Source organism: Trachemys scripta, chromosome 9 (assembly GCF_013100865.1).
Source record: "Trachemys scripta elegans isolate TJP31775 chromosome 9, CAS_Tse_1.0, whole genome shotgun sequence".
Classification (NCBI taxonomy): domain Eukaryota; kingdom Metazoa; phylum Chordata; order Testudines; family Emydidae; genus Trachemys; species Trachemys scripta.
The window spans coordinates 95,232,083-95,248,125 of record NC_048306.1 but is presented as its reverse complement, the minus strand read 5'-3'; the positions used below and the strand labels follow the sequence as shown (position 1 = coordinate 95,248,125).

Here is a 16,043-nt window from a genome sequence, read left to right as displayed (position 1 = left end):
GGGGGAAGGGGAAGGGGAGGGGATGGAGCGAGGGCATGGCAGGCTCAGGGAGGGGGTGGGAAGGGGTGGAGTGGGGGCAGGGCCTGTGGCAGAGCCAGGGGTTGAGCAGTGAGCACCCCCCGGCACATTGGAAAGTTGGCGCCTGTAACTCCAGGCCTGAAGTCGGTGTCTATACAAGGAGCCGCATATTAACTTCTGAAGAGCCGCATGTGGCTCCGGGGCCATAGGTTGGCCACCCCGCCGTATGCTGTTTGAGGGCAATTTGCAAACAGAAAAAGTAGTTAAATTCATTCAGTAAAATGGTCTAGGCAGTATTTGGTCCTGCCATGCGGGCAGGGGACTGGACTCGATGACCTCTCGAGGTCCCTTCCAGTCCTATAATCTATGAATCTATGAATCTATGAAATTCTTTGCTACCGTTTATTAGCTTAGCTCTAAATGGGATCAAGCCCCTTATTCTTAGCACAGTTGCCTTCGAGTTGCATTGAAGAAGATGAGCCAAGCCATTGCCTGAGCAAAGAGATGATGAGCTCCTGAAACCTGTGCTAGTGATGCTCTGGATGTAATGGGCATGGCGAGGGTATCTGTTTTCCTCATTCGGATTGTGGCTCCGGAGCGAGAATCCTGATTGCCGTTTTAGCTGTGGGTAGGCTGGTGCGATGTACAGTGTGACTGGGTAAGAGAGGAAATGGGATAACATAGCTGCACAGAAGAGCAGAGAGGGGACATCATATCCCCAGCATTGTTTTGTGGATTGGCTTATTGAAGAAAACACGTATAAATGATAATGAAATATCAGTTGCATTGTTAGAGTTTTCAATCCAAAAATTCGTCACGGAGATTCTAATCAAAACAAGATTGGTGGGCAGGTTTCTTGGCCGGAAGGTGAGAAATGAAACCTGATTCTTAATGATTTTAAGAGATGCACGGCAGAGTCAATGATTTTCAATTACATATTTTATTGCTGTCAGTTACTTTAAGGAAAGATTTTGGGTGACATGCCCAAAGCATAAACTTTGCCCTTACCCAAGTACAGAGCCAATCAAGATTCTCATTTGCTCATTCAAGGGCCACTATTTGCCATTGTTCCCTTATCCTCCCTGCTAACAGACTAACCCCATCATATCATCTCACCTTGGGGACGTGAAGCAGGGCACAGGATGACTATCAGTAAATCAATTTGCAAGGGGCACCCTGCAACCCAGAATACAATGGCATCCTCTCTTATTCAAGAGTATACCTCTGGTACATTCACTGATCCAAGGCAGAGCCATGTTGAGGTGACTCTCAAAGCTGTGTCTTCCCTGAGACATTTGAATGGCCTAGTGCCACCAAACAAACAGGAGATGAAAGTCCATAAAGTTGGAGTCAGTTACCTTTTCTCAATTGTACTTAAACTGTAAATGATCAAAGCTGCAAGAGGGGGTTTGTTTCTTAGTGCAGATCACAAAAGTGTTTTTCTTCCCCTTTTACAGAATTGCTTAGTGGGTTGCTTTGGTTTTTGGGATTTTGTTTGTTTTGTTTAGTAAATGCATTATCCTAAGCTCTTTACATTGGTCAGTTCCAGCCATTCCAGATCATGGTTCTTGCAAACAGATAATGGGAAAACATGTTGTACCTCTAACTATATTTATAATCTTGTGCATCTGCAAACTTCACACAGGTCCCCTGGGTTCTGCCGTTAAAGTCAAGAGACATGAAATAAAGAGTGATCCAACTCCCCTGGGGTTTGAAGGTACAAGTATTGGCATCATGCATGGAATTCTTCTCCATAGTTCATTGACACCATCCATCTCTCTTCATCACTGAGGGTAGATTACATTAAAATCCACAAGGATTTATGAGTTTGGTGTCTCAGTTTATGCTTGTCACCTCATTACTTGAGCTATGTTTAAAGAGTCTCGTTTAGGGATGGGCCTGAATTGAAGCCCCAGGTCCAAACTCCCTTTGGGAAGGTGGTGAAGGTCCAGAATCTGGACCCAGGGCCAAATCTGGATTTTGTGGCTGCTTTCTTTCCGTATAAGGGTCAGAGCCCTCTGACTTGGTGGGGACAGAGAGTTATTCCAAAGCAGAATCTGGATCCCATTTGGGTCCTTCTTCATCTCATCCACCCAAAGTAGGAGAAATTAACTGCAGGTCTGCCCAGATGGGAACCCTGCTGACACCGTATCAAGGGAATGGCACTTAATTGGCATTAAGTGGGGTCAATGACATCCTGCCTTAGTTTTAATATGAAGTCTCACTGAGCTGCACCGTCATTAAAGAGGAGAGGGGCACTGACAGCATTAGATAATCCCTATGCTGCATTTGACCTGTAAGCTCTAGTGTGGCCATTCCTGTCCCTTTCCACTCTCCCCAGACATCACGCTCGTAATGGTAGCAGGTGGTATGTGCATGCTGCATAGAGCGAAGGCTAGACTCAGGCATTTTTGTCCATTAAAGGTGCAGTGTTTCATTTCATTCAAGCAGAGTTCAAGGCTGTTACCCCCAGCATATCCTTCCACTGGGGAGAGACAGATCTGAATTGAACAAAGGATGCTAAACAGTTCCCAATTCAGGAAGGGCTTCGCCACCATTACTTGGACCAGCACATGCTCACACGGCACAGGGTCCCCCTTTTAATGGTTAATGGCTGGCTGTGACAGAGCTAGAGTCAGGGGACAGGGAGGACTCATGAGCCAGGGCTATCCAGGAAGAGGTGAACTGCAGAACGCTTCCTTCATCTGTGCTGCTCTGCAGAAATCTGCGTAGGCAAGGGGTGAGTGGCTGGTCAGTGATGGAACCAAGCCGATATTCGGGGCCAGCTGCCTTATCGACCCCAGCAGAGGAAGTTGGACTTCAGAGGATGGAGGAAACAATCCTGGGTACAGTCAGGGAGCTGTGGTTCAGGGCACAGATGAAAAAGGGGGGTTGTTCAGTTTTCTTCTCCCGGGGGACTCCAGCTCCCGAGTGCAGGATCATCCTGATCCTCTACTGAGTAGCAAACCCCGGCACGCTGAGTCTCTCTGACCAGGAAACAATGACCATTGTCACATCTTTACTAGTGGATGCCGCTGCTTCCAAAGCTCCACGTGAGATACAATTAGTAACATTAAGGGATTGATTTTGCTGTGAAAAACCCTAAACCTCCCCAACCAAATTGCATCGATTAGGGATTATTTCATTCATTCCTGGTTGGGAGGAACAATTTATGGTTTTTATGAGTGCATTTGATAACGGTTGCCATTTGGATGGTCATTAAAAACCACCCAAAACAAACTCTAGGAGCTACAGAAGTATTGCAAATGCTTCAAGGACAGTATGTTAAGGGGAAAATAAGGAAACTTTGGAGGAATGGAATACTGCACCATTCACCTGACAGTTATTTTTCAGACAATAAATGACATCCATGTTTCTCTTTGGTTTGTTCTGTTTGCTCTCTGCACATCTCACATTGCATCTGTGTTTTAGTGGAATGCCAATGTGATTGCAGCAGTGTTTGCATTCAAGAGATAAAACTTGCTCTTTTTTTGGCAGTAAAGGAATACATTTGGTAGTGGGTCCATGTTCAGTTTTTCACTTTTAGGAAGAATCTCAGTAAGTGACAAAATTCTGCTTCCTGTCACAGATGCTTTTGAGAACACCATCTTAGCCCAGACTAAATGTAATGCTGGTTCCATCACAAGACCAGTTCCTAGATCTGCTTCACAGACAGGTAAACAGATTTCAAATGTTCACAGTGCTTCATGTAAATCTGAGGGTACTTATGACTATGTTAAACAGTCTTTACTTAAGCTAAGTCCTCATTAGTTCCTCTCTCCATTCTTTTTTAAAGGAAACATTATTTCCTTTGAAAGAAACGTAACCATAAGCCCAGGTCACTGCAGAATGTAGAAATAATGGACCAGATTCTGAATTTATTTAGTGGATTCAGAATAACTATTTTAAATTAACTCTGGTAAGATCAGAATCTGGCCTGAGTTATTTTATAACATCTCTGTGCTGTCTCTGAAATCCTGTCATTGCAATGTTAATTAGCAGAGAAAAGGATGGATAAGGTGATGGAGTTATTGTAGGAATCTATATTGCTGGGAAGTCTTTAAGTATTACAGTGAACATCTTGACTCTTGGCTGTGAATGACAATGGCATGAGATCACCAAGGCTCCGTCTGCCCAGGAACTTTTTGTGTGTATGTGTGTGTGTGTGTGTGTGGCTATAATCTAATGTGTGAATTTAAATCAATAGTTTAGTTTATTTAGCTCAGGAAGGGGTTTAAGCTAAACCAAAAAAGCCACTCTTATATTGGGGGTTATATTGGTGTAACTATATCGGAATAACTGGTAAAACTTTCCCATGTCAACCAGGCTTCTGATGTACCTTCCTGAATTGTTCCAAGTCAGACCACTCCCCATTTTAAAATATCTCTCTAAGCTTGGTTCTCCAGATCAGTGCTTCTAGCCAAACGGCATCTGTTGCTTCGAATGATGGAAGAACAGGGTTAGAAGCTTGGCACAGCACCTTGGCTGACCGAGCAGCTAAAGAGCCAGTAACATTTGGAAGAAGAGGGACTTCAGACAAATGTGAAAAGATTTGGTCTAACTTTTTCACAATCTTTGATTAATCGCTAACAGATGGAAATCAAGATATCACTCTGGTGTTCCCTCCCATTCCTTTACCTTTCTGTTCTTTCGCCTTTCCCTCCTCCCCCCATTTGCCATCTATTTGGGGGGGAAGGGGATTTTTTTCAGTAACATATAAATAAAGAAACCCTGGTTCTGGGTTTGCATTGTTTTAAACCAACTTTTGCTATAGAGTGTGCATACATGGCTGGGTCATGCATAAGTATATTGTGAGAGCATCTGACTTTTCTTTGCCATGGGACTAATTTGTGTTCAGCAGGAGTAGGGTGACCAGACGTCCCGATTTTATCGGGACTGTCCCGATCTTTGCTTGTTTGTGCCGCGTCCTGACCGATGTTCGGTTGGGACGCTGGACAAACAAGCAATTTTGCCCTCCGCTCTAGCGCACAGGTGGAGCCCGGAGGGGCTTGCGGGCCTCCCCCCTCCCGCCCCGACTCCATCCCCTCCTTCCCCCATTGGATCCCTCCCCAAATCCCCACCCTGGCCCCACCCCCTCATTGCCCCATTGGATCCCTCCCCAAATCCCCACCCTGGCCCCGCCTCTTCCCCAAGCACGCTGCATTCCTCTTCCCTCCCAGGCTTGCGCTGATCAGCTGTATGGCGGTGCAAGCACTGGAGGGAGGGGGTGACACCAGCGTGCGTGGTACCTGAAGAAGGTAGGGCCAGGGCGGGGATTTGGGGAGGACAAAATTGCTTGTTTGTCCAGCTTCCCGAGCCGCGTGAAGGTGGGAGAGCCCGTGGGGCGCATGGCCGGACCGCCAGTGCCGCGCCCAGACCCCGCGCCTGAGGGGCAGAGCTGCCGCCCACTGGCCCCCTCCCCTGGGGCGGCTGGCGGCCCCCGTTCCTCGAGGGATCCCGTGTCCCCTGGCCCCTTTGCCCAGCTGTTGCGCATGCCATGCCCTGCCCCGAACCTCCCAGGGCCGCAGTGCAGGGCCGGGCCGCGGGTGGGTCGGTGCTACAGGCCATTCTTGTACGTGGGGACAGACTCGCCCCAGGTGCAGGGCAACTCGGTGGGGTCACAGCGGCCGCAGACTGAGCACGCCCCAGCCGCTCACTTCCTAATCCCGGGGTGCTCTGTGCTGCAGGGCAGAGCTGCCGCCTGCCTGAAATGCTGCTGTCTGAGTGGGCGGGATTGCACCAGCTGGGCACCTTCCCCTACGGGGGGAGGTGGAGACGAGGCGAGCTGGTGCGGTGGGGAGCTCCGGCGCCTTTTTTTTTTGCTCCGCCCCCCCCCCCCGCCCCGCGTCCCGATATTTCACCTTTGTCATCTGATCACCCTAAGTAGGAGCAATGACCCACAAGCTGTAAAATGTTTGAATCTGTATCCAATGAGAAATACATATGTAATATGGTGGAGGGCGTGATGGGGGGAATCTATGAACTGCCTCTTTAAATGTTTGAGTCCTCTAAGAGCGGATGCCCTGTAGTTAAATCCTGTTATTTCATTTCCTTTGCAAAGGTTGGCCCAGCAGGCAGATGCCCTCGCTAGACACCTTTGAGGATTTCGAAGCCATCCCATCCAGCACGGATGAACTCTCCAACTCTTCTGACATGGAGGAAGAGGCCAATCCTAACAATGTAATTCTTTTCACACCCGCCTCATTGTAAGCCTAGCCCGGAATGGGCATAAACTGCAGCGTTTGGATCCATGCATTTCCGATGTTATGGGGTGTTTTAATGAGGGGGTTTGGTTTGGTTCTAGGATGGATGCAGAAGTTCAGAACTGGAACAGGGTGCAGGTCTCCCTGAAGTTCAGGGTAGTTCACACATTCTTGGTGTTGGTTTGAGACCATCTTAGGTTTTCAAGAACCTTAAGATCTAAGGCTCGGCTACTGTAGGTAGGTATAAGATTTAGCAGTGCCCAGAATGCCCATCCAGCTTGCACCTCTAGGATTTCACAGTACTGGTAGCACCACAGCTCTGTAAACATACTGACATGCCCGGGCATTGCTTTGGGATGCATTGAATTCTTCCCTAGGTTGTTTTGCCAGCTAGAATCACAGAAAGCCTCCCTCACTTTTAACCTCCTGATTTAAATGATGTTTAAATACATTAGATACAGAAACAGGGGGCAATAGCATCGTCCCTCCTCCCCACCCCTATGCCTTTTTTGGTTCCCAAAACTCAGAAGGGTCTAAAACCAACAGTTATTTTGCTTTTCTCCAAAGTGAGAAATCAATGATTGGAACAATATGTTGTCAATAATATTACACCCAAGCTCAGATGTTGTCAGTTTCATCCTAGAGTTGGCACTGGTGAGGCCACATATGGAGTATTGCGTCCAGTTTGGGGCCCCCCACTACAGAAGGGATGTGGACAAATTAGAGAGAGTCCAGCGGAGGGCAACGAAAATGACTAGGGGGCTAGGGCACATGACTTACGAGGAGAGGCTGAGGGAACTGGGCTTATTTAGTCTGCAGAAGAGAAAAGTGACGGGGGGATTTGATAGCAGCTAGGCTGTTCTCAGTGGTGGCAGATGACAGAACAAGGAGTAATGGTCTCAAGTTGCAGTGGGGGAGGTTTAGGTTGGATATTAGGAAACACTATTTCACTAGAAGGGTGGTGAAGCACTGGAATGGGTTCCCTAGGGAGGCGGTGGAATCTCCTTCCTTGGAGGTTTTTAAGGCCCAGCTTGACAAAGCCCTGGCTGGGATGATTTAGTTGTGAATTGGTCCTGCTTTGAGCAGGGGGTTGGACTAGATGACCTCCTGAGGTTTCTTCCAACCCTGATATTCTATGATTTTATGAACTATCTCAGCCCCTGCTATAAACCCTATAAATAAAGCAGTGAGGGGTGCTGATTCCATTCTTACTTATACCAGTTTTGTACTGGTCCATTGACATCAATGGACCTTACTCCTGATTTACACCAGCATCACTGAGAGCAGAAGCAAAGCCAGGAATGGAGAAAGACGCCCTTAACTACAGTACAAGTAGATTCATTTGTTTGGGCTCTTGCACAGCGCCTCTTTCTGTAGCATCTGGGAACCTCAAATTCACTTTAAAAATAAGTAAATTCAAACACATCTGGACCACCCAAACTGATGACTCAGTAAAGTCAAACAGAAACCCACTGTCCGAGTGATGGCTGATTCATTAATTGCAGCGTTTGAATAGGCCGGTGAGTCCTGCACTGAGACCTGAATATCACTAACCTCACGCGCTCACCAAAAATAAAAGAATGAAAAAGCTACAACAGTCCCAGAAGAATAAATCTCTGCAATGCCTAGCTCAGTACGTTAACCAGAAAGTCTCTCTCTTTTGTTTCCTCCCTTCATAGTAACTGTATGCTGTATTGTTTCGTTGGTTTTAGGGGTCCAATCTTTTACGGGTAGAAGGCAGTTATGAAACCTGTTTCCCAGAGTCTCTCACTCTAGAGAATGGAGATTTAGTGCATTTTGTACAGGAAGGAGAAAATGGACAATGGTAAGTACAAAAGAGAAAATAGCAGCTGGGACAGCTGTAACCACATGTAGGAGGTGGAAAAACTAATTAGAAGGATCTGAAAACATCTGCAGAAACGAAACCCAAAGCAGGAGAAAACCTACAGAAAATAGAGAGAACCCCCCATTGTATGGTCTGTGGCAGAGTCTAACATGGCCTAAAGATGGGTTGTTATGTACAAGGGATATATTCTCTCTGTGATACATGCACATAACCCGTTTGCACCAAGGAGATACATCGGCACCATTAACAACAAGGAATCTGGTGGCACCTTAAAGATTAACAGATTTATTTGGGCATAAGCTTTCGTGGGTAAAAACCTCACTTCTTCGGATGCATAGAGTGAAAGTTACAGATGCAGGCATTATATACTGACACAGGGAGAGCAGGGCACCATTGTACACTTATACCAGTGGGACCATTGTATGTCTAGCACCTGCAGCTCCTGTTGAAGTCAAGAATTTTTGCTGTCCACTGGCTCAGCACCTCTCGGGATCAGCTGTATATTGAGGGTAGTATGAGGTTAACATGTATTTGAACAGTTGCTGTGTCACATGTGAAGTCTAAATCTAACCACCGAAGTATGAAACAGAGGATTTTAGTCCTGCTTCCAGAGTGAAAGGGTAATTAATCCCTGGAACAATTTACTAAGGGTTTTGGTGGATTCTCTATCACTAGCAATTTTTAAATCAGGGTTGGATGTTTTTTTTAAAAGATCTGCTCTAGGAATTACTTTGGGGAAGTTCTCCGGCCTGGGTTTGCAGGTCAGACTGGATGATCACAATGGTCCCCTCTGGCCTGGATTCTATGGATCACAACCCAGCTTTAACAAAGGGATCACTACGAATACCCCCCATAATGAATTAATCTACTAGTAACTTTTCTGAGTCACAGCAGTGTGACAGGAGAGGCTCCTCCCATCACTGAGCAGTGGTGCTGCGTGACTTAAGTGCAGTGACCTTGGCTGGTCCCACCTAGTCCTCTTTGGCCAGTAGTGGCTGGACATGAGGCTTGGGTGGAGAGAGACATGAAAACAGAAAGGATGAGAAACAGTTGGGCCTCTGGCAGGGGTGAGGAGCACCCGTCGGAACAGAGGAAAATATACCAATGGCTGCATCCTGCTCTCACTCACATCAGTGCAACTCCATTGGCTCCATTGCACCAGAGTAACTGAGAGCACACTTTGCCCCCAAGGGCTTGAATAGAGCTGGAGTCAAAGGTGATGTGCAAAGTGGGATAAGTTAGATTCCCTTGCTGTCCCTTCAGCTGCGTCTGCACTATGAGCCATGGGCGTGATTCCCAGCTCACACAGACGTACTCGCATTAGTTCTCGTCAAGTGAGGATACTAAAAATAGCAGCGAAGCCCCGGCAGCACAGGCAGTGACTGCAGCAGCACAGGCTACTGCCCTGAGTACCATAAGAACATAAAACGGCCGTACTGGGTCAGACCAAAGGTCCATTCAGCCCAGTGTCCTGTCGTCCAACAGTGGCCAATGCCAGGTGCTCCAGAGGGAGTGAACCTAACAGGTAATGATCAAGTGATCTCTCTCCTGCCATCCATCTCCACCCTCTGACAAACAGAGGCTAGGGACACCATTCCTTACCCATCCTGGCTAATAGCCATGAATGGACTTAACCTCCATGAATTTATCCAGTTCTCTTTTAAACGCTGTTATAGTCCTAGCCTTCACAACCTCCTCAGGCAAGGAGTTCCACAAGTTGACTGTGCGCTGTGTGAAGAAGAACTTCCTTTTATTTGTTTTAAACCTGCTGCCCATTAATTTCATTTGGTGACCCCTAGTTCTTGTATTATGGGAACAAGTAAATAACTTTTCCTTATACCAACCCGCCTGAACCCTGTTGGCACGTCCTCGGGGTGCCGAGCTTAGCACGAGAATGTCTCTACAAGCTAGGAATCATACCCCTAGCTCACGGTGTAGAAATAGCCCTAGACTCCCTGAGGCTTGGATGCCCTTAGACCTCCTTATACCCACTTACTGATGAATGATGGTCAGGAATTCTACATTGGTGTAACTTGCATGCCAAGAGGCTGGGATATGGTGTAAGTTAGAGAGTGGCTCCCTATAATTGACCTCGTGCAGTGTCTTAGTAGTTCCCTTTCCTGCCACACTCTTCTTTGACTAGTCCTGAAATGTGGAAGTTACATTCAATGGGCCAGGTTCAGAGGTGATGTGTAGGAGATGGGGTGGGAGTAAGTTTCATGTTGGGAGTCAAGTGTGAGGGGGGCTTAGTCAGTGTCACATTCAGACTGAAGGGGATGACAACGTTGTCAGATACCGTCATCTTAGATACCTCCTGGAGCCGCCTCTGAATTTGCCCCACTATCTCAAAAACATTGGCCGGATCTAGAGCGTCAGTGCCACACACTGTGTCATTGCAGTGAGCAGATTCAGAGACCCTGTAGCATGGTCACACCCTCACGCTGCTGTCCCTTAGCACTGGCCCTGTGCACAGGTGCCCCAGAATTGGAAGAATGCTAAGGTGAGCTTTACATCACCACCCTAGCAATCTACACCTCCCACCCCTGCTGCCCTTTGACCGTAGCTGAGGCGTTACCCCCATAACGTGCATTTTCATGAAGAACTGTACCAGTGGGAAGAGAGGTGGGGAAATGCATTGACTGTTCACTCTGAATTTCCAGGTTAGTAAAGAAGCTGGCTTCTGAGAAAAGCGATTGGGTTCCTTCCAGTGTGTTACAGCCAGCAGAAGGCGATAGTAACAGTATCCTTAGGAAGAACAATGCAGGTAATAAAGACAGTTTCTAATGGTGTTTTAAAAGCTCCCTGATTTTCCCTTTTTGTTTAATGAAAAGGTACTTTGGCACCTGATCAAACATACACATGACAGTACAATATGTATTCAATCTAACTGTCTCACTCGAGCAGGGCTAGAGGTGGCATTTCAATCCCAGTTGGAGTTCAGGGTTCACACCCACGATCAGGGCTACGCTTTGGATTTGATGACACCAAAATCTCATGAGCTGTTGTTGCGGATCAGGTGCTCTCACAATATTTCCACCACTTTGGGCTAACGTTTTTCAAGAAGGGCTGCCCCGGTGAGATTTCAGTGAAGCCAGAACTAGAAATAGTCCTTTTCCAGTTTCGGATCTGACCCAACACCCAAACCGTAGGGCAGTGATTGGATTTGGAGAGTTGCATCTGAGCACCCTCTGAAGATCAAAACATTACAGTTTTGGCCCATCTCTATAATATCAGGCTGAATTCTGCCCTCAGTTACATATTGTTTCCAATGCAAGATGTAACTGAGAGCAGAACCTGTCATGAGCCATTTACTTGAGATCTGAAAGTGAGAGCTAATGATGGTTTTGTTGTTGTTGTTGTTGTTTTTCAATTTGCTAAGATTTAGGAAAGCACTTTTGAAAATTAACAAGATTTTCTTGCTGCAGTTTAAGAGAAACACATGGTAGTTAAATCTGGATCCTAATGAATCAGTGTTCCACCTAGACCAATGTCCTGCTGCTGGCACTAACTTATAACCGGTGCTCTAGAAGAAAACCAAAAACACATGATGTACCAAGCCAATTGTTAAAGGGAATTCCTTCCTGACCCTACCTGATGATCAGCTAATGCCTTGAAGCATGAGGGTTGAGATTAGGTTTTTTAAATTTTATTTTACTGCTGTGTATTCTGGGATATTAATAACAAACCCCCATATTGTAGCTTACAAGTCCTTGAGATATCACTGTAGTGACAACATGTGTGTGTTTGTTTTTCAGAAGTGTACAATGATACATGCAGCACAGTCCTGGCAGACACTGAAATGAAGGAAAGTGAGGTGTCCAGAAGCTTAACGGCAGAACAGAGGGCTGGGAGTTGAACTACAGGACAGGTTTTCCTCATGACTCCTTCCTCTTCTTTATTTGTTTTGGTGGATGCTGGATCAAGTCACCTTTCCCACAGCTCTGAGCTTCAGAATTCATTCCAACCTCATTAACAGGAAAGCTGCTAGGTCCACGGCATGAGCTGAAAAACTGAAGGAGCATTAAAAATTCAAACGGCATCAAAATCCTCTTCAGCATTGAACAGAAAAAAATGCTTCTCGCATTGTTTATTGAACCATTTGATAGGATGTGGCCTAAATTAGGTCGACAGCAGAGTGGAAAGTTACTATGCACTCACCTTGTGGCGACATCGCTTGGACATTGGGTTACTTCAGAAGAACATGGTCACCAGTCACTGCTCCACCATGGGAATGTCCTGGAGTTTTTCCGTTCATTTGGCTCTGCTGCTGTGCCTTCTGCTGCCTCCCTTAATTCCACTGGATAGAAAATGATATCTTCAGTCATTTCTAACTGATCATTAACAGGAACAGAAAACTGCAGGGTAGTGGTGGGGGAAATACAAGTCCCGAATCAATGAAGCTTAGCACAGCCGTGGCGTGACTGCTTCCTCTCAGTGAATGGCCTTCTGTTTACAAGATCTTTGGAGGAGACAGATTGGCAACTTTTGACTAAGAGGTGGCGATTCAGGGTTAGGCAGGAACCAAGATGTGGCAACTATTGTGACATTTTGAGGTCTTTTTTGCAGTATAAACAGATTCTTTCCCCCAGTCCGTGGTTTTTGGATCACATTCCTCCACATTTGGTGCTGATAATTCCGTTGAATGTCATTTAACGTTCTACATTTGAGTAGACTGCATGCTGTACACTTCCTTTGTGTGCTGGACTCTGGAGTAGGTACGGTTCATCCCCATATGGTATCAGACTATACTTAGGCATTTGCAAATGGGCAGGTGGGCTTTAGAAGCACTGAGGAGTAGATAAAGTGTTATTGTTAAATGCTTCTTTCCAGGACATTTTATTAAAGACTGTACCAAATCTCTGCAGCATAAGAATATAATGTAGATCTGTAAAATTCCTACAAAAATCATTAGCTCGTTCAGAGCAGGTCTGACAGCATTTGCATGGAGGCATTTTGATGCAAAATGGGAGTTTTAGATCCCACAAAGCTGCTAGTCCCTTAACTTTTGCAAACGTAAATATTGACCTAGGACTGTGAAAACCGAAAAAGACTGGCCTGAAAGAAATTACACTACAGAGCTCAAAAGTCAGTGATTGATTTTGACTAAACGAGACCCTTTTTGTACCATGATTAGTGATGCTCTGTGTAAAATAAAGGCTCTCATAGCACTAAAAAGGGAGAAAAGGCCAAACCAAAAGCAAAGCATTCATTATGAATTGTACCATGGGCCAAATAATACAATGCATTAATAATGTTTGAACTATGGGTTCATTGCAGGGACACAAGTGTTTCTCTTTGTATCGTGGAGGTTTTGGGGATTTTGGTGGCGCAATTACCATAATACAGCAAATCATTGAAGCACATGAATAGTCCCCGTGAAGAGAAAATGAAGGCACATGCTTAATTATACCTTGCTGAATTGGGGTCCTAGAGAGTGTATTGGCTTAATGAGGCGTTTGACTGCAGTACCAAACAGAATGGATGCTGGCTTAGAACGCCAAGTTTCTCATCCAGCCTCCAAATACCTAACGCCTTTGATTTATGCTGCTTTCTGTTTTGCTGATTTGTTGTCTAGAGGAAACACGATTCAGTGGGCCAGAGTCTTCCCTCCTTTACTGAAGATAAGGATTTGGCCTGAGTTGTTCTGGGGATAAATCCACTAAATAACATTCAGGCTCAATATTGCCCTGAAGAACACACAACTCCTGCTGAAGTCCACTGAAGTCATATGAGCGACTTGAGGGCAAAGTTGAGTCCCTCCTCCAGTCCCCATTGCAATGAAATCTTTGAGTGAAGTCATTTTCTTCCCCACAGAATAACTTCACTGTGACGTCCCTGTTATTGTCAGTAGTGTATGCACTGTCTGGTAACAATGCTTCTCTCTTACCCCCACCTTTCCCCAAACAGTGGGGCGAGAGAGTTTTTATTGCATGTTCATGTGGAGGGGGCTTATATGAAATTGCCAAACCTAAGATTTATTTGTACTGTTATTGTTGACTTGTGGAAAGGCCAAAAATTGCACTTTGAAATCTCTCTAGATGAAAGGCTAGGAATCGACGTTATTATTGTTGTTGATCAAATATCCGACTCCCAGGAGTGGGAGCCAGCAGGGTCTGTCTTTTAGAGGACAGGAAATCAGGAATCCTTTGGGTTCTGTTCCTGCCTCTGCCTCTTGCAGTATTAACTTGGGCCAAGTCACTTACCCCCTCAGTGCCTCTTTTTCCCCATCTGTAAAATGGGGTGATGACATTTTGTCATGTGCAGAAGATGTCAGCTTACACACTCTCCTCACTCAGACCTGCAATGGGGTGTCAGCAGGTGCACCTAAGGTGGGGGATCCCCGTCCTGCACCCAGTCTGTGCCCTCTTGGGCAGTGAAGCATCACCAGATTTGATAGCTGTCTCCCCCCGCACACATACCCCTTTACGTTCAAGGAGCACTAGCATAACATCCTGCCTGGGTCCTACTTGATCGCCCTGGGGCTAGTGAGGGAACAGGTTTTCTTTTCTTTCAGTGCACCAAGGCAACAAACAGTTCCCCCCACCACCTCTTTTAATAACAGTTTCTGCACATTTCTGACACTTTTTTCTGTTTCAACAAAAGTTTGTCCTAGGTCTGTAGATCACACTGATACCATGAATGTACTGAAGAGGGAGAGAATGGACTAATCATTCGCTAGCATCTGGCTGTGTGAATTGGATACAGCACTCAGGTTTCAGTCATGTTTGGGGGCTGGTTATAACACAGCTGGCCACAGATACAGCTTAGATTGACTTCATAGAATATCAGGGTTGGAAGGGAGGAGGTCATCTAGTCCAACCCCCTGCTCAAAGCAGAACCAATCCCCAGACAGATTTTTGCCCCAAGTCCCTAAATGGCCCCCTTAAGGACTGAACTCACAACCCTGGGTTTAGCAGGCCAATGCTCAAACCACTGAGCTATCCTTCCCCCTTATGCTTGATGCTCTTGCTGCATAGCAAGCTTTCAACAGTGTTTTAGCTGTGTCGGTGAACCTTGCTACCACCTGGGAGAGCCCAAGGCAGTTGTATGGTCCCTTCCCGTCCACTTTACAAGCTCAGACCATATTTTATCCATTTTGGCCATTGCTGTGTTGTAGCTGGGTACCCTGAGAGGGCTGGTTTTTACATTGTAGTATCAACCTTAGACTGAGTTCCGTATTGTTAGGAGTTTGTAATAAAGTTTAAATGCTTTTACTTTACGAGGAGTCAAAGTTTAAGCTGACGACAATTTGTTGAGTAGATGAGCCCTAAATCACAGTCTCATGACACGTTTACGCTGTTTGGAGAAGGTGCGGTAGCTGCCAGGATGTTTAAAAATGGTGGTTCCTAACAGGCTTCAACCAGTGCTTAATTTGTAATGCAGAGGTGCCAGGGCTCAAGCAATTTTTTTTATATTTATAACTGACGCAGCAAGCCCGATGGTCCCGGGGCTATGAAGTGCCAAGCCCAATGGTCCCGGGGCTATGAAGTGCCAAGCCCAACAGTCCCAGGGCTATGAAGTGCCAAGCCCAGAGGTGCCGGGGCTCAGCCCAGTCAAGCCCTAGCACAAATTAAGCACTGGCTTCACCTCTCAAGGTCTCAGGCCCTGTCTATGCTATAAAAATAACCAGGCCTCAGCCTCCACTAGTTTTATGGAGTAGAGACGCGGGCCCACAGTCTTGACACACAGTAGTAAATGCTTGTTGCCCAACCATATTCTAACGGTAGCTTTCATTGCCAGCATGAATCGAGATTTGTGTGGCTGGCGTTCCAATTGCTTTGCCATTTTAATAGCCAGCCTTTGAGATTTCAACCAGGCTTGGGTGGCAGAAAGGTCAGGAGCTTCCTTAAAAACAAAAACAAAACAAAACAAAAAACGTGCTTCAGGTCTGATTTGCTGTTAGATGATCGGAAGTATTTAAAGCAGCCAAATTGTGTATTTCCACCAGCAGCTGGAGTGGAAAGTTGTTACTAAGA

The 16,043-nt window shown here is 46.1% G+C and overlaps 1 protein-coding gene across 1 annotated transcript in view; it reads left to right on the top strand.

Moving 5' to 3' along the window:
- MCF2L2 (MCF.2 cell line derived transforming sequence-like 2) overlaps positions 1–14,641 on the top strand; it is a 306,850-nt gene extending 292,209 nt beyond the window's left edge. The window contains exons 28-33 of the mRNA XM_034780536.1: positions 1,664–1,735; positions 3,608–3,694; positions 6,080–6,198; positions 7,934–8,046; positions 10,728–10,831; positions 11,823–14,641. Of these exons, the coding sequence (XP_034636427.1) occupies positions 1,664–1,735; positions 3,608–3,694; positions 6,080–6,198; positions 7,934–8,046; positions 10,728–10,831; positions 11,823–11,923 (596 nt within the window). The 3' untranslated portion in view covers positions 11,924–14,641. The remainder of the gene's footprint in view (positions 1–1,663; positions 1,736–3,607; positions 3,695–6,079; positions 6,199–7,933; positions 8,047–10,727; positions 10,832–11,822) is intronic.
- The last annotated feature ends 1,402 nt before the right edge of the window (positions 14,642–16,043 follow it).